At 47.6% G+C, this 23933-nt stretch overlaps 1 protein-coding gene across 2 annotated transcripts in view; it reads right to left on the reverse strand.

The window, feature by feature from the left end:
- Positions 1–903: 903 nt before the first annotated feature.
- Positions 904–23933, reverse strand: part of Srebf2 (sterol regulatory element binding transcription factor 2) — a 58751-nt gene continuing 35721 nt past the window's right edge. For both annotated transcript variants that reach the window (XM_040277306.2, XM_005322196.5), the window contains exons 10-19: positions 23332–23608; positions 20740–20909; positions 12441–12609; positions 10636–10753; positions 9815–9924; positions 8731–8863; positions 7098–7266; positions 5466–5651; positions 2959–3070; positions 904–2573 (exon numbers count right to left, since the gene is read on the reverse strand). In XM_040277306.2, coding sequence (XP_040133240.2) covers positions 2353–2573; positions 2959–3070; positions 5466–5651; positions 7098–7266; positions 8731–8863; positions 9815–9924; positions 10636–10753; positions 12441–12609; positions 20740–20909; positions 23332–23608 — 1665 coding nt within the window. In that variant the 3' untranslated portion in view covers positions 904–2352. The remainder of the gene's footprint in view (positions 2574–2958; positions 3071–5465; positions 5652–7097; positions 7267–8730; positions 8864–9814; positions 9925–10635; positions 10754–12440; positions 12610–20739; positions 20910–23331; positions 23609–23933) is intronic.

Here is a 23933-nt window from a genome sequence, read left to right on the forward strand (position 1 = left end):
CTCAGTCTCAAGGAGCCTCTATCTTCATCCTGCTAGAGTTAGGCTACAGCTGTTGGCAGTGACCACTACTGGATATGCTGACCCTGTAACTCTGGACAGGACCTGCTGCAGCTGGACCCTCCTGGCTGCTATACTCCTTTAGACAGTGTGGCCTGCTGTGATTGCCCTTCAGGAAAGGGTGTGGCTCATAGCTGTTTCTTAGGTCAGGGGAACAGGGCCCAGCTTTGGACTGCAGTTAAGCTCCAGGCTCATTTCCACGACTTCCCTGACTCCACCTTCAAGATCCAATCCATCCATCCCAATGCTTCTCGTGGCCTTGGCCCTGGCCTCTCACTGGTCTGGCACAAGGTATGATGTGTTAGTTACGTCATTCGAAGCTGGCCCACAAGCTTATGGGATTACTGAAGGCAGGGATGGGCAACCCTTTTCTCTACCCATGGAAGTGGGGGTTGAGAGGCCAGTTCCCTCCTTAGGTGGATCCACTACTGGACCCAGCTGAGAAGTGCAGGAGCTGGACTCAGGTCTGACTTGCAGGCCAGTGAGCCATTTCAGAGGGCCACTGCCTTCAGGGAAGGGCAAACAAAGGAGGGGCCTATCCATTGGGAACCTCCCGCCTCCAGGTCCCAAAGAACTGTTGTCAGCCAACCCAGCTGTACATCCAGGGTACCTGGATACAGTGACCCCAGGCAATACTTCCCAGAACCCTTTAATCCCAGGCCTTGGACCATTCTTAGAGCATATACCAGGCTCTGGAAGAAAGGGGACAGGCATGCTGGCAGGCAAGGAAGGTCTTTGACTGGAGATAGCAAGCTGGCCTTATTCCCTGGCCCACTGACAGCCGAGCCATGCAGCCAATTGGCAGTCATTAAGCAGTCACACTACAGACCCTCATACACCTTGTGCTAGGTGGTACCAATCTGTGTTTATTGAATAACCTAGGTCCAGGACATGGTGAATGATTTGACATCAAGGAAGCCATAGGTATATCCCCCTTTTCAGTGAAAAACAAACCCCTCCCACCCCTAACAATGAGAAAAGGCACAGTATATACACATGACACAAAGGCCCAGCTGCCCAAGTGGGCAGGGTCCATAAATTATAGTGACAGTGGGGGAAGGGCAAGAGATAGAAAGGGGGCTGGGGTCCAAGCATATGAGGGGCCCTGCTGTGTGCACTCCCTAGCTGTGTTGGGGCTCCTGCCTATCCTGCCCCAACCAGCTTGAAGGGATGAGAAGCAAGGGAGGGGTCCGCTCAGTCTCTCAGGAGGCCCTGGGGAAATAGTGTCTCCAGGGACACCCTAAGCCAGGGGATATAGAAAAGGACTTTTCTTCCTAGGAGTCCCATCAAGGCAAGGGACCTTGTTCCTAATACCCACCCCCAAAGGAGGAGCTTGCCACTGGGGCTTGGGGCTGGTCCCTGCCACCCTGGCTTATTTTCAAGACAAGAATTAGGGATAAAAATATACTATGGAGGTAGGAGTTAGGGTGGGGGCAGGGAGGAACTGAGGAATCATGTTGAAGACCCCTGGTCCCCAGGCCTAATAGGCGGCTTTGTCCCTTCCAGTCCTCTGGGCCCACCCTGAGCTTGGGCTGGCATCCCAGGGGGTAAGGGAGTGGGAAGGAACAGGACAATTAAATAAGATACCATTTATTTTTTAAAAAATTAAAAAATAATGCCAACATTATTTCATCCATCCCCAGGCCAACCCCTGCCTCCCACCCACCTCCCCAGGGCTGGGTTCCCCTCCTTCCCTGGCTGTCCCGAATAATGACGAGAAAACAATGAACTGGCTTAGTCAGGCACAGGGGAGGGAATGCAAACCCAGGGAAAGAAATAAAAGATGCCACAGCAACTTTGCCCTGCATCACGGCAGCCCCAAGCACAAAGATATAAAAACATTCGTATAAAAAGGGGGAGGGGCATGCTGGGCACTATGCTGAGGGCAAAGTGCTCTCTGGTGCCCAGAGACCTTGTCCCCTAGAGAGAAAGCCTGATAAAAAACAAGGAAGCAGAAAGGGGAGATGTTCGGAGTCTTGGGACTGGAGGCGTGGGTTTGGCAGTGTCCCCTGCTGCTTTCAACTGAAGGGACACCCCCATTTCTGCCTCACAGCCTCTCCTCTCAGCCAGCTAGGGCCTGGACCACAGGTGTCTACTGACAGCAGCCCAGGGGCTCTCTGGCCTGAGGTGGTCCAAAAGCTTCAGCAGGTAGACAGCTCAGAGGACAAGGCTCACCTCCAGCTCAGAGGGAGGAGGGCAAAGGACAGAGGGAAGAGGAAGACAGGGCCTGAGAGAGAGGATGAGCCTGGGAGAAAGAGACTGAGAGAAGTGGAGGGAGGTGGGCTGAGCCTGTGGTCAGGAGGCGGCAATGGCAGTGCCACCTCCCAGCTTGACAATCATCTGCTGGCAGTCACTGCAGGAGCGCCGGTCGCCCACCTTCTCCAGCGTGCGGGCAGCCTCAGCCAGCAGCACAGCCCGCTGGCCCGGGGAGGAGAGGAAGGAGAGGGGAAGGTGGCGGCAAGCCAGAAGGATGGCGGTAGCCCGCTCTCGCTGGCCAGGCCAGGCGTCCACCTCTCCTGTGGGAACGAGGAGAACATGTAGGTGCTGTTCAGGGGATTTCCGCACTCACTGATTGGAACCCCATGCTCATGTGAGGTGAGCACGCTCCCTAGCTCACACATGGGGAGTTAACCTGCCTGGTGCTGTAAAGCTAAGGCCTGCGGGGACAGAACCTGTGGTCTCCCACCCCTGCTCCTGTGCTGGAACTCCATGCCCAGCCTCCCTCAAGGGCGGACCCACTCAACTACTGCCCATGCCCCCAGCACACCCAGTCAATTCTGGGGATCCTTTCATTCTCACACCACCGATGGGGCTTAGAGGTGTCAGAGTGCACCCTGCCAGGTGTTGGAACTGGGCTGGGCTGGGCTGGGCTGGGCTGCCCCCCCTCCCCGCAGGACTCACCATGCTTGGTGTTCTGAGTGGTGCGCCGCCGAAGGCTGTGCTCCAGCAGCTGGTGGGTGCGGGTAGGGCTGGCTCCTGCCATTAAGCGCACAGTGGCTTCATGGAGGAACACCTGGAGAGTAAGGAGGGACACACAGTCAAGCTCTGGGTTCTTGCTTCTCCAGGCCCTAGTGGACACCTCTCCCTGAGCCATTTCATCTGGCACCTGATGATCCTTCCCTCTCCTCTCCATGCCACCCTATCTTGCTCACCCCTGAAAGCAACCTGTCTTGTCCCCAAGCTAAATCAGAAACTTGGATGAACAGCAGGAAAGAGGAACAGAGCAAAAGCAAAAGTAGGAATAAGAGATAAGCAAGAGGAACAGGGCCCGGACACTCCCTCTGGGGCTCTAAGAACAAGCAGCCTGGGTGAAGCCTCAAGGTCCCCAGATGCTGCCTCCAGCCTGACAGACAAAAGGACAAGGCAGGTGGGGATGGAAGGGGTGAAGGGGACAGCTGAGCTGGTAGCAAGTTTGTGTCCTGTTTCCTTCTATTTCTTCAGAAAGGAAGAGACCAGAGATTTCCAGGTATAAGTTTGCATCACTTAGATAAACAGGAACACTACACAAGGAGGGCAAGTCTAGGTCTCTGATTTCTTTCTTTCTTTTTGAACACACAGTATTTTTATTATTTACTTAATGTGTGCTGAGGATCGAACCTGTGCCTCACACATGCAAGGCAAGTGCTTTACCACTGAGCCACACAAACTTGATACTAGCTCAAACTTGAACCCAGCCCTTGGTCTCTAATTTCTTAAAATCCCAGCTTTTCTTTTATGCCTCATATCTCATCTTTGGAGCTGCTAGGTGGCAATGGGGAGCCACTGAAGTCTCCTCAGCATGAAGAGGTGAATGGACAGAATATTCTAGAGGAGGCCTTTAATGCCAGCCATGCTGTGAGCAGACCAGAGGGTTGGCCAGAATGAGTCCCACAAGGCACTTTGGGTGTCATCCAGATCCCGGGGCCACTTCTCTTTTCCACAGTAAGAACTGGTTCTCTGGTGATTATATTTTGTCTGCTGTGTCTGTCTTGGCTTGCTACACACAGTGGCCAATGTGACCCTGTAAGGGTGTCCCAGCACCTTAGGGTAAGGAGTACCCTTCATGGCTGAAGCCTCATTTGGAGACCTTCTCCTTGTCTGCGCTCTTCTAATAAAGTACATTCCCCTGTCCCTGACACTTCAGGGTCTCTCTTTAAAAAAAGAAAAGAAAAGAAAAAAGGGTTTTTTTGGTGCTACTCGTGATTGAACCAGGAGTGTTCTATCTCACTGAGCTATATCTCCAACCTTTTTATTTTGAGACAGAGCTCACTAAATTGCTGAGGCTGGCCTCAAATTTGCAATCCTCCTGCCTCAGCCTCTTGTATTGCTGGGATTACAGGTGTGAGTCACCATACCTAACCTGTCACTCAGATTTTTAGAAAATAATTCAGTTGAGAGGCTGTCCTTGCCCATTTATATATGAACATGCATTATGTGTGAGACAGAAAGTGTGATGTGAGTAAGTGGGGAACTGACTGTGAGAGACAAAAAGAAAATTTCTCTTGCCTTACAACTTCTTTTCAGGTGGTCTATGCCAATTTCATTTCTTATCAAAATAAACAATTCCTTGTTTTTTCCCCCCTGCCATTTCCCTCCCTGCCAAAAAAAATATTCAGATAAAAATATGTTGATTCCAACGTAAAGAATGTTTGAGGTGAGGAATATGCCAATTACCTTGGTCTGATTATTACATATTAAACAGATATACTGAAATATCATTCTATGCCCAGTAAATATCTATAGTTACTATGTGTTAATTAAAATATATTTTTAAAAATGTTTAATATAAGCCAGGTGTGGTGGCATGTGACTGTAGTACTAGCTACTTAGGAGGCTGAGGCAGGCAGGTTGCTTGAACCCAGGAGATTGAAGTCAGCCTGGGCAACATAGTGAGACCCCATCTCTGAAAACCAACAACAAAAAATGTCTAATACTTTACTCTAATTAGCAATAAAAATCAACAAGGAAATGACTCGAGTCCAGCAAGCTCAGTTATACAACTGTCCTCAGAGACTCCTCTCAGAGCGGGTAGTCAGTGCCAAGCGGGGATCACATGGAGAAAGTTAGACAGCAGAAATGAAGCCCCCAGTGGCTCGGAAAAAAAGGATTAAAGTGAACTTCTTTTTAAATGTGGTTCTAGGGAGATTCTATCACTCTGACAACCAGTTATGAAAGTTGGGGCAGACCCCATGTGGCCAGGACCAGGAGCCCCCCACCTGCTTCCCTGCTCTCTTAAGTCCGCCCACCTGGTGTCTAACTGGTGAGGTATGACTCAATGGGCTGCCTCTGTCCAGGGATAAGAGTGTGGTTGCTCTATGCTGCGTTTCAGGGCTGGGCACAGTAGGTACTCAAGAGTGAGTGCTGAACAAAGGAACACAGGGCACCCAGCCAACCCAATCTGCCCACCACCCCCAGCTTCTATGCCTTACCTTGCGGTACGCTGGGCGGAAGCTGTGCGCCAGCCTGCGCAGGCTTCCTAGGTCCCTCTGGAAGCCAGCCAGCTCAGCACCTGATGCATGGTAGGTCTCACCCAGGGCCTGGCTGACCCCTGCTTGCTTTTGCCAGAGTGCTGTCCGCAGTGACAGTAATAGGTCGCAGGTCAGCAGCTGGACCACCTGTGGAATGAGCATAGAGAGAGGAGATGGATGACTGGCTTATGCCTACACAAGGATCCTGGTACCAATTGGGCCCACCCTTAGTCTGGCACTCAGCACAGTGCAGGGGATCACATGGAGAAAGTTAGTTAGGCAGCATAAATGAAGCTCAGAAAAAAGGATTAAAGTGAACTTCTTTTAAAATGTGGTTCTAAGGAGATTCTGTCACTCTGACAACCAGTTATGAAAGCCAGAGCAGCCCCCATGTGGGAGAGAAGAGCTGGTGGCAGCCTTAGTCCTGAGGTAGAGCTTTCTCTCCATTCTTCAAGTGGGAAAACTGAGTCTCTGAAAGGGGAAGTGGCTGGTACAAGGGACAACACAGCACAGGCAGGTGATAGGGGCAGGAATAAAACCCTGTGGGTCTGAGGGCACAGGTCCTCCACCTCAAGGAAGCCCCCATGGCTGGCCTGGAGGCTGAGAGGCCAGGGTGCCAAGGTCTTCCATCTCCAGAGGAATCCAGAGTCCATCTGAAGTGGCAGCAGAGTCCCAGAGTGGACTCTGCTTGGCTGAGACCGGTTCTCTCAGGAAGACATACACTAAGGGAGACCAACAGAGAGCCCAGCGGTGCCTCCTGATCCTTTCTTTGGTCTTGGGTCCTTTGTGCACAATGCCTGTCCTGTCGGGCTCACACTGTCCTGGCTTCACCCCAATGCCCAGGCCCACTGGAAACCTTTAACTTGAGGTGCTAGCCAAGCCACCTGGAACCAACCCCAGTTGGCAGCTGCTGACCCTCAAGGATGCTCCTCATTGTGCCACACATTTCCCAGGGGAGCAGATGATGTCAGCTGCAGTCACACTCCTACCCTTTGTGTCCCAGAATGGCTGTGCCTCCCACAAGTCTTCTAACAAGGATCCCTTCCCCAAGTAACAGGGCCTTGTCAGGGCACGTGGGAGTCTCTCGCGGGCCGAGCAGGCCTCTGGGATGCACTGTGGAAACATTGCACGAGTACCGCCAGAACATGCAATGCAACTACAATGCACCACAGCTGCCCGCCAGGAGGTGTGCGGCCACCGCAGAGGCGTAGGGTGGTCAGCTGGCTCAGGGTGCTGGCCTGAGGGTAGGAGCCCACTCAAAGGCTGTCAGCAGAGCTGGGAAGTAGCACAAGCTGCCTGGAGCAAGTACAGAGCCCTGGCCAGATGCAGTTCACCTGGGGCTTACAGAGACGTGTGGGCCAGCAGGATCTGGGGTTCGGGGAACCTAGGGAGAGGTGCAGGTGCAAACATGCTTGTCCCGGCAATCAAAAATGGCATCCACTCAGGAAAACAGGCCACATTTTGGGAAATGGGGCTGCTAGTATGGTTTCTGTCTCTTGGGACAGCCCAATATACTGGGCAAGCTTGGAGTGGGGGGAAGCATTCACATAGACCTCTGGGCACCTCCCAGAGGCCAGCTAAGCTCCTACTCACGTGGTTGAGGGCAGGGTCAGCAGTGGCCCCACTGACATTGAGGCTGCTCCATAGGTGGCCACTGGCCCTCTCGCAATGACAGAAGGAATTCTGCTGCCCATCTGCCTTCCCAGAGAGTGAGGCGTGCATGGCTCTGCAGGTGTGGAAGATGGCCTTCACCAGGGGGCTCCTGCAGCAGTGACAGGGAGGAGAGAGGCAGGTCAGGGTGGTACCCGGGGAACAGGCAGAGTTCAGGCTGATGACTACCACACCCCATATCTATGACACATGGGTTTGTCACTGCAATGCTGCCATACAGTTCCTGCCAGGTTTAGATCTGAAACGCCAGCTCTGAACTAGGTCAGCCCCTTCCCACCAAAATCTGATGCTGGAAGATTCTGGAGGCCTAGGTGTGACCGCCAGATGCTGCCACTAAGAAGCTACCTAAGACAGGAATGCAAGTAACCTGTGCCTAATTTCCTTATCCATAAAGTGGCCACAATACTGCTTGCCACTACGTATGGTAACACACGGTACTGGCCCCATTATTTTGTACCTGTTCTCTAAGGACAGTTCCTCTCAAAGGCTGGTATTAAAGTCTCAGGAGAAACCTAGCAGGCTGGGGAGAGGGTGGGGAGTGGGAAGCTCCCCACAGCATCACTGCTCCAAAGAGCACAGGGAGCCAGGGGGACTTGTCAGGATGCCCACAGGGGCAGGGATGCCCATGAAGGTGCCTTAGCTCTCTGCTGAAGTTCTGCAGTTTATAAGTAAAGTGACGAGACAACCTATCTGGTGAGTGACCAGAGGCACACTTGTGGATGTGCTAATGTAGGGCTGGTATGGGGTTGGGTGCTTACTTCCCAGAGGGCTTGAAATGGGGCCACACAACAAAACTGGGGTGTTAGACCTACTTTAGGGAATATAGGGCTCAACCCTGCTCATACCACTTTTTTCAACTCCCTCCTGTGCTCCTGGTTGAGTCTGCTTGGCAGGAAATGTGCCAGCCTTGGTTCTCCAGACAGGACCCCACGGGGCTTTTCTGTCTTGGAGCATTTTACAGTCACTCTCAGGAGCACTCAGATCTAATCAGAAACAGCCAGAGTGTCGGCAGGCAGGGCTGCCCATCACTAAGGGCCAAATGACCCCAAGGTGCAGACATGAGTTTCAGAGGAATGTCAAAAGCTCTCTGGTTGTGCTATAGGCCTTTTTAGTTATAGAAGGCTGACAGGGCTGATGGGGGTGGAGAGGGCTGAAAGGAACCTGGAAATAATATCGGAGCCCACACGAGCTTCAGCGAGATGCTGGCTTCCCCGCAGTGGCCACAGCCACACAGCACTGCTGCTCACTACACAGTTTCTGATTTTGCAAGGAAGCAGTCTGCTTTCTCTCCTCCAGCCTGTGGCAGCAGGGAGATGGTCCCAGAAACAGTACTAGTAGCTGTTGGGACAGTCACCGAGCTGTGCAGAGCACAACACTCACACTGCCCTGCTGGAACAGCCGCCTCTCTGCGGTGCTCTGCTCCTTCTGCAGCGCCCCGTCTATCATAGTTCTGATCGCTCAGCTCACTGTGGCTGCCTGGAACTGCTCCCTCCTACTAACCCACACAAGATCCTCCTGGAGAAAAGCAGGTGAGTAGCCAAGTAGCCTTACGTACTCAGTCACTTCCAGGGCCTTGGGGACATGCTCTACTTCAGTAAAATGCGCACGCACAGCTGCATCGTCTCCCTGGAGCCAGCTAATAGCCATAGTGATTGCAGACGTCCACCACCGGCAGATGATGTCTGGACCTAGAGGGAGCAGCAGGAAACACTCCAGTGCCCACAGGAGCTCGGCACAGCTCAGTGGCTGTTCCTACATGGTGCATAGCAACTTTACCTTATGTGATGGATAGGGGCCCCAGGGCTGCCCTTGCCCATGATTCTGGCGAGAATGTCAATCAGCACTCCTAGTAACATAGTATTCCCATTTTTGGCAATCTCTCAAGAAAATTGGCTTAGTGAAGTTTAACAAAGATTTTCACTATTGTGTTATTTTTAAATAAAGAGTTGGGCACAACCTAAACTTCCAAGAGCCATAAAGACTGGTGTCTTCGAATCAACCAAGAGTAGCAGGTTTACTTTAGAATATTTTATATCTTTTCCTCTCTGAGCTTCAGTGTTTTCAACCTCACAATTATGATACCAGTGATTTTACAAAGCCAAAAGAGATGTTGCGTCAGAGAAAAGGTGTAAAAACACACCTTCTTCTAAATTCTAAAGTACAGAAAGGCTGCAGGTCAGTAGTCATGCTACTTGTGGTGGCTACTTTTCTGGGATTCTTCCCTCCCTAGGGAGAGTGGGCAGGGAGTAGTTTGGTACCTCCATCCCCCAGTGGTCACAGAAGTCTGAGAGGTGGCAATAATGCACTAGCACCCACATGGCAGTTTAGGGAAAGAAGAATGCCCTGTGTCAATTCTGTCAGGCTGCTCTCCTACACTCAAGGCAACGGGAAGCCAGAGTGATGGAGATGTCAGCATGGAGTGTAAGGACCAGGCTCGGGGCTACTGTGCGCCCTGGTGCCTGGACCACTTGCTGCTTATTCCGTATCCGGGAATCACCCAGCTAGGGCTTAAGATAAAAACCTGGGACCAGAGAAGACACTTGAGTGTACACTCATACTAATTCCAGGCACAGAGAGAAGGGATGGGCAGGAATGAATTAAGTACCCACAGGACTTTAGAGCCATCTGCAGATGCTCACCAAGGGCTGACTTGAGCACAGAGCTGCTGGAGAATGGAGGGGTCACAAACCCCACAGAGTCCACGAAAGAATGAAGCAATTTCAGGTATTCTAGAGCGCTTGAGAATTCACTAAAAAGAAAAGAAAGGATCCCATGTACATCAAAACATACACAGAGAACACTCCTGACCTGACTGTTCAGCTCTACAGCTCTAAGACCCAGGGGCTCTTTCTGGCCCCTCCTCCCCACCATTATGGGCACTTGGTGCTCTGCCATGGATGCCCTTCCCTATTCCACAGGCCAGCCTTCCTCTTTCTCCCCTCCCCAGCAACCCTGACTTCTCCTCTCAAGGCCTGATTCCACTGTCTTGTCCTCCCTGAAGTTTTGTCTCTCTCTGGCAGATCTGTCCCCTCCCTCCCTCTTGAAATACACTTGGTCAGGACCTGGACTGACCTGAGAGTGACTTTGGCACCTCTCTGCCTCCCAGGTCTTATTCTATAAAGGAAAAGCTGTGCTCAGTAACTATGTAAGAGCTAAAAATTGCCAGGCATGATCACTGAGGGGCTGAGTCCCCAAGATGTCCATCTAGTGGCGTCTGCCTTCTGCTAAGTTCTGCACATACCAGTTCTATTCCCTCTCAACAGGCCACTGCCTTGATTAACTTGCTCCAACAAACTGGCTCCACTTGTAAAGAGGTGGGTAAGAAGAGCAAAAGGGATGGATGTACTTGGTCTAGAAAAAAGGCAAGTCAGCTCACAGACGCCTCCATTTTTGAAAAATAAAGACAAAAGAATCATTCTATTTCCTGGTCTGTCAGCAGGGGGTGGCCTAGGGACTTTACCAGGTCTCCTCTTCCTGGTCTCCAGCTTTCTTCTTGGCCTGAGGTTTCACCAAGGACTCCACAGCTTGCTCTAGTAGGTTCTTGCAGAAGGCCTGATGGACCTGGGCAATGGGGTCAGCTGAATAAAAGCAAGAAGGGTTAAATGGGTCTCATGTAGGAGCCTTTTTGGTGCCAAGAGTTTTGCTGGCTGGCAGAGGACACAAGTGCATGTTTAGCATGTGTGAGGCCCTGGGTTCTATCCCAGCACACCCCCACACACACCAAAAAAGGGTCTTATTTAGAAGCATTTTGTTTTTACAGATGAGAGGACAGGGAGAGGAGCCCAAGAAACAGCTGTGTCCTGTACTAGGGATCAAATCCTTCTTCCCAACCAAACCCAAAAACTACCCTGCTAAATAGCCACAAGGTAGGGAAGGAAGTCAACCCAGACTGAAGAGCCCAAGACTACACATAGAAACTATATGTTTAAAGTTTATGAGGGGAGGACCTGGAGGGTGGCTGTGTGTGTGTGTGTGTGTGTGTGTGTGTGTGTGTGTGTGTGTGTGTGTATGCGCGCTATATCTCTTAGTACTGTGCTCAGAACTTCAAAGTTGGATCTATAAGGGGACAGCTGCAAGCCTTGTCAAAAAATAATAAAAAAAGGAAAGGCAGACACTACTTAAGAGGCGGTCTCTTCTTATGGTTTGAGAGAACTGCTAGCCAAGGAATAAAAGGTGGTGGCAGTGGCTGCAGAGCTCCTGACAATGAGGAACACACTCTTGTTTTCCCAGAGCCTTGTCATGGAAACTGTCTAGCAATGTTCTGGCCAAGCTGACTAGACAAGGGACCTTGCAATGCTCGCTTTAGCTGAATGTCACTGATAAGCCCCTTTACTGGAAAGCTCACATCATAGCATCATTGGCCTCTCCTCTCCTCATAAGTGGCAATCAGGGGCCCTGATCTGACCAAGGAAAAGGAACATTTATGATCATTTTCTGGGTGACAAGGCCAAAGACTAAAAGAGGCACAGAAACCTGTGCAAAGTCTTTGCTAGACAGTCATCAGTGGGAAGGGGGTTGGAAGACTTAGAATTGCTTTTGCTTTTATCCTTCACTCTTTGGTGTTGAGCATAATTCTTATATTGAGCAATTAAAAAAAAAAAAAGACGGCAAACACCTCCAAATACTTGACAGCCCTCCTATACCTGCAGAGCATGCCTCCACTCCTCACAGGCCCCATTCAGAGGGGAAAGTGCAACAGAAAGCAGAAAGCCACCAAGCACTCAAGGTCTAAGCACATCCCAAAGAGCCTCTGCAGCTCCAAGGCCAGGCGAGTCAACTCCAATCACTATCAAATGCCAGAGACAGAAAGCCTGCATCTCCTTTCAATGCCTGGAGCCCTGTTCCTGTCACCACTCTGAGCACTTGATGACTGCCTGCTGCCTATTGTTCCCCAACTGCTCCATATATGTCTGTCTGCTTTCCCAATGGGACAGAAGACCCGGAGGCCAGGGAACTGCAAGCCCCAAACATCCTTTGTATCTCCAAAGTGCCCAGGACAAGGGCTAAGAAAACAGTTGGTACTTAATCAAAACTTATCATATGTGACATTGTAAGGTGAGGACAACAGGCTTTGACTGAGAAAGCAAGCTGTATGCCCGGCTCAGTCATAGATGGCCTCTGATCAGGCATGGAACAAAACAAAACAAAACAAAACAAAAAAACAACAACACTGTATAAGACTGAGGCCAACGCTGCACAGGAACCTGCAGTAGGGGTTGCTCCCATGGCCATCTCCAATTCTGATGGCATTGAAGGTCCTCTTACCTGGGTTCCTCTCAGCACAGTACAGACTCTCCTTGGCTGCTGCCTTCACTGACCAGCTGCGCTCCATGAAAAACTTCTGGCCCAGTGGGTGGCAGAGCCAGCGCAGGGAGTCAGGGACGGCGCTGCGCTCAGGGCCACACAGATTCTGGGCACGACTGAGGAAGTAGTTCTATGGAAGAACAAAAAGCAGAGGTGACACCAAGGTACAGAATGCTGTCTGCAGCCATTACGTGATCATCTGGAAACCTGATAGTGGAGGATGGCTAAGGGGAATGTCAGGAAAGGGGATCATGAGTATCTAGAAGTGAAGCCCACCATGGAAACTAGGGCAAGTGACAATTCTGGGGAGCTTGCCAGCATAGGCAGGAGGGAATGGCCCAAGGCACACACGGGCCCCGCTGCATCCTGTCCTGCAGGGCCTGTTTAACCCTTATGGAACTTAGTTCTTTCCTGCTAGCACTCAATCTGTAGAGCAGCGTGTGGGGGTTGTTTACTGAAGGGTCTCAGAGGTCACCTGCTTGTACTCACTCTCTGCCCTTGGAGTACCTGGCTTGTACTCCAAGCCCATGATCCTAGGACTTTTTCTCATGTCATTTTAATTATATATCTTTTAAAGTATTTTAAGGCAGAAATCATATTCTGCTTTGACTAATTTTTCATCTCCTTTACCTTTGAGTATAAAGGGTATGAACAGTACCAGGCCCAGATCCAGCTGTCACTATCATAGCAGAAGCTCTGGAGTGAAGGGACAGTGGAGGTTCATCCAGGACCTTGTAGGCATGTGTGCACTACAAGGACAGCTCCTTTAGAAGGCCCCAGGCCTTCCTTGCATGAGCCCCAGGAAACACTAGACTTTGAAAACCTCTTTGCTGGGTAATTCAAACTGCTAGCGTCCCAGTCTCCTTTTCTACTTGCCATGATAATAGCATTCCAGAGCCCTAGTGACCAAACTGCAGGGATAATGCTGTCTGTCACAGGTTTTTGAAAGTTCTGTCATTTTTGGTGTGAGGATATCTTTAGTCTGTATGTGTGTGGCACTGGGGGTTGAGCCCAAGGATGCTCTACCACTGAGCTGCATCTCAGTCCTCTTTATTTTGGGACCGGTCTAAGCTGCCAGGCTGTCCTTGAGCTTGTGATCTTCTTGACTAAGGCTCCCGAGTAGCTGGAATTACAGGCGTGCACCATGACTGGCAGGTGATGACATTTTTACTTAAACTCTTATGATTTCCGACCTGTAAAACTACTTAACACAGGCCAAAGCACAGGCAGATCCAGGAGCCCAGAGAGGGGGCTGCTGGGACATCGCCCCAGGACTTCCCCATTCCACTTCAGTCGTTGCCTCCACAAGGAAGCCAGTGGCCTCATGGTCTGGTTTAGTCTGATGGTTCTGACCTTTACTGGGCTCTAAGCAGCCATCAGCTAATGCAAGAGCTTCAGAAGACTTGAATGCCAGGGTCAGAGATAGCATGGCCAAAGTGCAGCCACTCAAGGACACAGATGGAAAAGACTGCCTCTCTCAGGGGAACTTGGAGATGGCTGCGTGTATCAGAGAAAACTAAGATTCTCATAGCAACTTATGGGATGAGGGGAACATGTCACTTAAATTTCTAAAGCAGAGGGCCAGTGGTATTGTCTTTCTTCCTCTGTGCTGACCAGTTTTAAGCAGAGAATATTGGAGAGAAAATGTAGAGGAATCTTCTGTGACCCTCAACAAAGTGCCAACTGAATCTCAGCTGGTAACTGAACAGTGGGAGAACTGCAGCTGAGCAGTGGCAACACTGGACAGGGTGAGACTCCAGTGCCTCTTAAGTCCCAATGTCTTCTAACAGTTGACTCCAATCTCTCCCAAGAACAGCTTGTTCCAAGGCCCAATCAGGAAGGGAATGTGGTGCTTGCTTCAGGGGAAACCAAGGTCCACCTGATCCCTCAGAAGGGCCCCAATGTCACACATGGAAGCAAAAAAACGAAGCCTGGTCAGGTTGTATGGCAAGAGGAACCCACAGAGACCATTAAGAAACTCATTCAGTCGAAATATACTTTAAAACTGAATTATTAAAAAAGAAAAACTTTACACATCTCAGTGGAGGGGGAGCTTGATTTTAGTGGTTTGAAGTAATAAGAAATATAAATCTTGGATAGGCACACACAGTCTGGCTTCTTTAAGGAAATTGAGGAAATAACTTGTTACTCTTTTAATTTTCTTGGCATTATAGTTCTATGATGATTTTCCTAAAAAAATCTTTTAAAAATTTTCCTATATTTTATAGACATTGGAATTCTTTCCTAAGCAGAGGCCCAGGAGTCCCAAACTGTTTAGGTCCTTGGCACTACCCAGGACTCCTAGCCAATCCCAATTCCAGGTGTTTGAGCCTCATCACCCCATGTGGCTAACCATACAGTTCTCAAATTGTGTGTCATGACATTCTGAAGAGACACAGCAAAGGCTCAAGGGAGCCAAGTGAATTTTTTTTTTTTTTTTGAGAGAGAGAGAGAGAGAGAGAGAGAGAGAGAGAGAGAGAGAGAGAGAGAGAATTTTTTAATATTTAGTTTTTAGTTTTCGGTGGACACAACATCTTTATTTTATTTTTGTGGAGGATCAAACCCAGCACCCTGCACATGCCAGGCGAGTGCGCTACCGCTTGAGCCACATCTCCAGCCCCCAAGTGAAATTTTTGAGGGAAATAACAATGCTCAACATCAGTTGGATATTGTGTAAACTACTAGATTGAGGTAGTTCACCGTGTCAAAGTGAGACTATATTACCTTCCTTTAAATGACATCATATTTTGGTGAATCTGAAGTTTTAGAGGTTACTGTGATAAAGAAGCAAGAATTAGAGCTGGGGTTGTGGCTCAGTGATAGAGCACTTGCCTAAGTATGTGTGAGGCACTGGGTTCCAAGAAAGAAAGAAAGAAAGAGAGGGAGGGAGGGAGGGAGGGAAAGAGAGAGAGAAAGAAAGAGAGAGAGAGAAAGAGAGAAAGAGAAAGAAAGAAAGAAAGAAAGAAAGAAAGAAAGAAAGAAAGAAAGAAAGAAAGAAAGAAAGAAAGAAAGAAAAGAAAAGAAAAGAAAAGAAAAGAAACGAAACGAAACAAGAACTGCCTGGGAACAGTAGTTCATGCTTTAATCCCAATTACTTGAGAGGCTGAGGCAGAAGGATCACAAGTTCAAGGCCAACCCAGCAACTTGTGCATGCAAAGCAAGCATTCTTCCAACAGAGCTATATCCCCAGCCCCAACCTTAGCAACTTAGCGAGACCCTGTCTCAAAATAAAAAATTAAAAGGGTTGGGATGTAGCTCAGTGGTAAAGTGCTCCAGGGCTCAATCTCTAGTATTTAAGGATAAAAAGAAAAAATACAGAAAACCATTGTGGAACAGAAAATGCAAGTGGTGGTGCCTAATCTGATTCTGAGGATTCAGAGATGTCAGGGCTCAATTTACAAAGGCATCCTATTATAAGTAATCATGATTATTAAGAATCAAAAATAGGGCTGGGGTTGTGGCTCAGTGGTAGAGTGCTGGCCTAGCATGCATGAGGCATTGAGTTTGATCCTCAGCACCACATAAAAATAAAATAAAGATATTGTGTCCACCTAAAACTAAAAACTAAATATTAAAATAAAGAATCAAAAATAATATTTCTTCTTTTAATTTCATGTGTGAATTTTTTTTTTCCAAATGGGTACTGACCTATTAAGATATAAATACCTATTTAGGATGTTCCAACTATTGATAACAGAACTAAACTACTACCACTGTATTTAAAAAAAAAAAAAAATCAGGGCTGGGGATGTGGCTCAAGCGGTAACACGCTCGCCTGGCATGCGTGCGGCCTGGGGTTCGATCCTCAGCACCGCATACAAAACAAAGATGTTGTGTCTGCCGATAACTAAAAAATAAGTATTAAAAAAAATCTCTCTCTCTCTCTCTCTCAATAAATTTATTTATTAAAAATAAATAAATAAATAAATAAATAAATAAATAAAAAGAGGGTGTTTGCTTTAAAAAAAAAAAAAATCAGACACATGATGCCATGAATCTAAACCTCTGATCTAAACATTTCCAGAGGTGCTGGGGATGTGGCTTAAGCGGATGTGGCTCGCCTAGCGTGTGTGCGGCCCGGGTTCAATCCTGAGCACCACATACAAATGAAGATGTTGTGTCCCACCGAGAACTAAGAAAAAAAAAAAAAAGTTAAAATTCTCTCTAAAAAAAAAAAAAAACACATTTCCAGAGGCTGGCTAGCCCTCCACCTGCCCCCAGTGCCTGGCTCATTTGTTAGCTGAGTCTATCTCACCAAATCAAACCATCTTCCTTCTGGATCTTTATTTTAAGAAAGTATCTGGGTCTCTTTAATTTACCCCTCCCAAAGGAACTAAACAGAAAGGGCCAGTTACATTAGAAATAGATGGTAGTTGTTCTCCTTCCCCATCTTACTGAATATATGCAAATTGGGCAACACTACTAAAGTTCCGAATACTTATCCTTTGACCCATCATCATCAACATCATCATCTTTAGAGATTCAGTCTGAGGAAGCTCTTATAGAGGTGGGTGAAGACAATATAAAGAGATGCTCCCTGAAACCCAGTGCGTAACAGCAAATGTGGGAAATGATCCAAATGTCCGTTAGCAGCACCAAGTATCTCTGCAGAAGAAGACCACTACAAAGAAAGATGACCAAGCTGGGTGCAGTGGCACTTGCCTATAATCCCAGCAGCTCAGAAGGCTGAGGCCCTAAGCAACTCAGTGAGACCCTATCTCTAAATAAAAAATAAAAAGGACTGAGAATGTGACTCAGTGGTTAAACGCCCTTGGGTTCCATCCCCAGTACCCCCCCCCCCAAAAAAAAGACCAAGATCTATCATTAGGTTGAAAAAAAGCAAGTGGCAAAACAAGGTTATCGTATAATTACATTAAATAAATCACAACGTATAGACACATTAGTACGTGCAGTGAAAAAATTCTGAGAAAATATATACTAAATTATTCACTGCTTGTCAGGCATACAAAATGTTTTCTGGGGGCTCATGGTCAGGGGCATTTTTCTTTATTTGAGATAGGGTCTTGCTATATTGCCCAGGCTGGTCTTGAACTCCTGGGCTCAAGTAATCCTCCTGCCTTGGCACATACCATTGTACCTGGCTTTTAGGGATAATCTGTATGGGATTTTTGAGATGACTAGCTGATTGTAAAATTTATTTGGCCAAAAGAAGAGCAAAAAATTGTCACTAAAGCTGGAGGACTGATATGTCTAGATGATAAGACCAACTAGGAAACCAAGCCTTTAGGGCTGTGTGGTAGATTCATATTTCCCAGAAAGCTGTCCCGAAACTGACCCACCACTTTTGGACACTAGATTTATGAAAAAAAGGCGTCGTACTCACTGAGAGAGAGAGAGAATTTTTTAATATTTACTTTTTAGTTTTTGGTGGACACAACATCTTTATTTTTATGGGGTACTGAGGATCAAACCTAGCGCCCCACGCATGCCAGGTGAGTGCGTTTCCACTTGAGCCATACCCCGAGCCCTGCGGTGGAGTTTTTTTTTTTTTTTTGGTGGTGCTGGGGGTTGAATCCACAGCCCTATGCATGCAAGACTTGCACTCCACCAACTGACCTATATTCCCCAGCCTGATTTTTTTTTTTAAATAACAACAACAAATAATATATGTATTTGGTCAGTTAGGCGTCTATATAAAAAATCAATTCCAGTGGATCAGGGATTTGTAATGTGAAAAGCAAAAAACACAGCTTATAGTAGACATCACGGGAGAATATTTTCATGACTCTGACACAGCAAAGATTGGCTGAATAAAACAAAGCATCTAACTATAAAAGAAGACTAATAATCTAGATTTCAGAATACACAAATAAGTCAGAGTGGGAGAAAACATCTGCAGAAGCATATATCCAAAAAAGGATCACATCTAGAATAAAGAAGTCCCATATCCACGAAAAGACAAATAGCACAAGTGAAAAAACAGGTAAGACTCAGTTGAATAGGGTTTTCACAGAGACTCTGCAATGAGATACACTAAAAGGATTAAGGAAGCCCCCCACCCCCCCACCGACACTACCATGTATTTGGTGAGAGTGTGAAGGTGGAATTCAGGCATACCACTGGCACCATTTTAGAAATATGCATAATGTACAGCCCTGCAATACCTTTGCTCACAGCAGCACTATTCAGAAAACCTCAAATAGGAAGCAACTAAAAAAATCCATCCACAATGAACAATCAGTGTAACAGTGTAAAGCAGTGAGAATGAAAACCTGCAACTCCATGCGACAACACGCATGACTCATACACCTGACAGTGAGCAAAGAAGCCAGACACAAAACAGCATGCCCTGCCTGTTCTCCTAATGCAAAGTTTACAAAGAGGCAAAACATCTGAGTGATCAGACATTTATCCTGGGCTGGGGGACTTGGAATGACTACAAGGGGAACTTTTGAGGTTGTTTCTTTGCCTTTTCTTTTTTTTTTTTTTGCAAATATGTGTTTAGTTGTAGATGGACCCAGTACCTTTGTTTTACTTGTTTATGTGGTGCTGGAGATTGAATCCAGTGCCTCATGCATGCTAGGCAAGTGCTCTACCACTGGGCCACTGAGCCACAACCCCAGCCCTTGAGGTTGTTTCTTGATCTGTCTGCTGGTTAAATGGGTTACTCTGTAAAATCACAACGGTGTACTTACGATTTGTGTACTTATCTACTTTCATATATTCCTCAATAAAAAATTTACAGAAGGCCTGGAGATAAGCTCAGTGGTAGAGCGCTTGCCTAGCAAGCTTAAGGCCATGTAATGCCAAGTAATACCCCCCACCAAAAAAAAAAAAAAAAAAAAAAGCACAAAACCCCAAAACAATAGATTAAACTATGGTGGTAGAATTTATAATAGTGGTTAGCTTGAATGGGGTCAGGGAAATAGGAGAGGGCTTTGAAGGAAGCTTCTGAGGAAGCTGGGAATATTCTTTTTCATGATCCGGGTGGGTGGTTTTACACAGGTGAGTTCCTTTTGTGAAAATTTCTCAAGTTCAACTGTGTGCATTCTTCTCCAGGTATGTTGAACTTCAGTAAAATAAATGTCTTCAAAATATTTGGGGGGGTGAGGGCCTAAAAATTACATGTGTAATTCAGCCCAGAGCATAAAGACAAACAAACTGCATAGGGGAGAGGCCTTCCTGGATTCATATTTCCCAGAAAGCTCACTTTGACTTCCCCTAAGATCCAGTCAGGAGACCAGCATGCTCTTTAGGCAGCAGGTTAGTAATACCCCCCTCCAGAAAAAGAACAAAAAACAAAAACAATAAACTACGGTGGTGGGATTCACAATAGTAGTTAGCTTGAATGGGGGCAGTACTCATCCTTGCCCTGTTCTGAAGGCCTGACCCCTATCAGATTGTAAGCTCCCCAAAGGACAGGGTAAAGGCTCTGCTCACTGTGATATGTCTACTCTGGAAGTGCCCAACCCAGAGCAAGTGCCCAGTAAAGACTGCTAAATGAAGGATGTCTTAACTGTGGTCACAGAAACAGGGCTAAAACATGGAAAAGACCAGGTTTCTCTGGCCCTTGTCACCTAGACTATAGGTGTGAACTTCAGGAAACAGTGTTACCACAGGACATATGCCTGTTCATTCTCAGCTTATTGCCTCCATTACTGAGATACGGAAACGTGATAATTCTGTTTTGAACATAACTGAATGTGTTCAGCAGTCTACCCAAAGTGGGGCCCTGTGTAAAACAAGGCTAAAAGAAAGTCTGAGGTCAGCAGATGCTGTGAACTAGTTGATAACAAGGATCGGGAATTAGCCAGCTGTGAATGCCTATGCTGGCACCTTGCCAGGCATATTGGGAGACACTTGATAACCTCAGTTCCCACCCTAGTTCTGACATGAGCTCTTTGCAGACAAGCACTGCTTTTCGTTTCTGGACTCATAGTGCTGTGATCAATAAATGCCTTTTGCGTGCAGAAAATAACCAAAAAATATGACCAAAAGATTTCAAGTATGAGGAGTTGAATGTTATCCCCTGAGTACAGGCCACACAGGGTCTCTGAAACAGTCTTCTTCCCTCAGGACACCAGAATGTCCTGCTTATATGGCATATGCCTATAAGGGCCAGGAGTGGAGGAATCTTGGTCTGTTTCATTACTGCTATAAGTATTTGTGGAATGCATGAGTCAATGAATACCTCTCCTTCAGATGGTAGATACCAGAGTGTTGGCCCATGCTGCTTTTTAGCTACTGGTTGGGGAAAGTGCTCAGCAGAGTTTTGTAGAAGGAAATGAAGGGTACTCACAGCCAGGAAGCCGAGCTTGCCTCCATACCGCGTCTTGAGTCCCATGGCAGCTGTCAGATGGATCTCAACCAGCATGCTTGGTGGGATTTTCTCCTCTGCACACTCAGCCAAGTTCACAGCACACAAAGCCATGTGTACATCTGAACAGGCAGATCCTGCAGGAAGCTTCCCTAGGACAGGCAGAAACAGACACTAATGTTGACAGATTTCCCAAACCAAACATTTCCCTACGTTCTGTAGCACAATAAGAGCAACAGTGGTTCCCGAGGAGAAAGGAGTTGAGTTTTGTGATCAAACAGGTCTGGATGGAACACCAGGCTCTGTGACTTACTAGCTGTGTGCTCTTGTCTACCTAACAGGGTGGCTGGGCACCTGGCTCTGTAAAATGTGAGTTGTCATGATTGCTGGTCATTTTATAGGACTCAGAGGCAATATTTTCCGAAACAATGTCAACGGCATGGCTACATTCTGCTGATACAGTACTAAGTCTCCTAACATTTCAGTGGAGGTAATGAAAACTTAAACAAGAGCCCAAAGTTGATTTGAATTATAATATATAAGCACATATCCCACTGAAGAAGTAACAAAACTGAGCAATGATGGTAAGACGTGTGTGAGGTTGGTAGGTGGGAGGCCAGGAAAGGTCTACCTGTGAAAGCTGCACAACAACCCTCCTAGGGGCAGCCCTGAGGCTCATTTTTGCTTGCGTTGTTTTTCAAAGGCTGGGAAGAGGCAAAGTCAGGCCTTTGGACCTCACTTAGCGGTGTTCTTCCCACTTAAATCAGCACAGGAAACCTTCAGCCCTGTGATTCATAAAAATGTGTATTGAACTGGGGTGTCTGTCTCCCCCAATAGGCATTAAGCTTTCTCTTCAAGGGGAGAAGGGTAGAGTACAGTGGCAGCGTTCTGGAAACCATACTGTAGTCACCTGTCCCCTCAGTGCCTCCCACAGGCCCTAGTCTGGAGAATGCTCAGTGAATGTGGAGGGAATGAGTGATGTGAGGTTCTCCAGCTGAAATTCTCTAGAATTTGACAGCAAGTACAACACAGTCTCCTGATCAGAAACCTGGGTGAGGGGTTTGTCGGTTCCAAAGACACTTGAAAGGCAAAGAAAAGAAGCAGGGGAGCTTTGCAAATAGGGATTTCTTAAAAACTGTATAACTGGCTCCACTCCTGGCCAGCCCTCTAGCCTAAGTGCCCAAGTCTATTCCACTTCTGGCTAAAGCTCCTTGAAGTCAGCAGTGATTTCCAGCACCTTCCAAAATCTACAATTACTTTCTGGCCCTCACCTTACTACTGGTGTAAGTCCCAGCAATAACTCACCCTCCTCTACCATCTCTGTCTTCGCTCCCCAAGCCACACTTCTCAATCTTCCTCTGACCTGTGACTGCCCTTCGCAGGCAATGTCCACTCGGACTCCCATGTTCTGCCTGTCTTACTGAGGATTCCTTCCACATGTCTTTTTTCATCAGCTCCCTTGTTTTTACTCTCCCCTGCAGGCCCAGCTACCTATAGTACAATTCCTGCCCATGTCTCACAGGCAAGTGTTCAAAACAAAGGGCATCGCCTCTTCCTGGGAAAACTGCTCTTCCTCTGGTTCCCTTTACCTTCATCAGTGGCATCACCATTCACCCAAACTCCAGAGCAACAAGCCAAGGAAACATCCTGGCTGGCTCCTTTCTGTATCTGTCACATCCACTGAATCCCCAAGCCCAGTGAATTTTACCTGCTAGTTTTTTCTCCATCTGTGCTTTCAGCATTTCTCATCTTCAAGCTGCCTCAGTTCCTATTTGGCCTCTGTCTCTAGCCTTAATCCTCTCAGATCTAACCTCTCTGTCACCAGGGAGAACTACTTCTACACAAGAAGCACCGATCGGATTGGGTGGTTATTTTCCAAATGCCCTTCAATGGATCCTACGGATACACTACAAGATTCCCCCACCTGCTGGAATTCAGATTCTTCCCATGCGGGCAGTGCCCTGCCCTCATGTCCTGGCTTTAGGACTACTGGAATATTGTCCTTAAGAGCTGACCTAGTGCGGGGCTTGGTGACTTCCCTCTGCCTGAAAGGCACACCTCCTGCAGAGCTGCTGACCTAGGCATTCTTCCTGTAGAAGCCAAGGCTTTATAGCCATCCCCACCCCACTAAGTCTTTCTTAATCCCCTCCTCCTTGTGCTAAGTCTACACTGAATTGTCATCCATCTGCAGGGCTGTCTGTGTCTCTATTAGAGCAGGAGCTTAATGAATAAAATAAATGATCACATTTCATTGATTCTAAGAAGCCATTAATTTTAAGTCACATATTAATTTAAGTATCAATACCAGCTAATCCACAATGTGTCATTATTTATAAGATATATCAAGAGTATAAAGAGGTTTAAAAAAAAAAGGGGGCAGTATAGAGAAGTTACTAGGAACAAAATGTGCAGCTTAGAGATGATAAACTACAGCTATGAATGAGGTGGAAAGTGAGTCTAAAAAAGCAATGTAAAGGGGGCTTCACTCAGGGTGGAGACCTGGCAAACTGGAGGAGATGGCACGGGGCACCTTGCATCAAGCCATGCAGTAGTAGCTGGTAGCTTGTCACTCACCTGTGATGTGCAGCTGGTGCAGCCTATGATAGGCCAAGGCTGCATCACGCGCGCTGCTCTTAGCTTCGTCCTCAAAGCCAGCTGCAGTGGCAGGGGTGGCCCGCCAGCGCTGGAAAACTTTCTTGAGCAGCCAACGTACCAGGCGCAGCTTCTGCAGGCTATAGCGGATCACGTTCCAGGAGAGGCTACAGGCCAGGTCCAGGCGGGAGGTGGGTAGTGCCCGGCCCAAAACCGAAAGGCAGGTTTGTAAGTTGGCGGCAGCAGCTGCAAAATCTCCCTAAAAAGCAGCAAGAGGGTGTATGGTGACTGGCTTTGCTGTGGATTTTTTGTTTTAATAGACTCCTACTCTCCCAACTCCATTATTAGAATCTATCTTCATTAAGGAAAAATCTGGGAAACTTCGGAAAGCTACAAAAAAATTTATATGTGTACACACACACACATACAAAGGCACACATGTATACGTATAAGTAAAAAGAAACTACCTGTAATCTCATTCCATATGGGGAAAAAAATCGCTGCTAACTTTTGAGATACTTCCTAGCCTTTTTACTAAACTGGACTGCAGTGTGTTCATCTTTTGAGTAAATGCTGGTCAGAGT

This window comes from Ictidomys tridecemlineatus, chromosome 6, assembly GCF_052094955.1.
Source record: "Ictidomys tridecemlineatus isolate mIctTri1 chromosome 6, mIctTri1.hap1, whole genome shotgun sequence".
NCBI lineage: Eukaryota > Metazoa > Chordata > Mammalia > Rodentia > Sciuridae > Ictidomys > Ictidomys tridecemlineatus.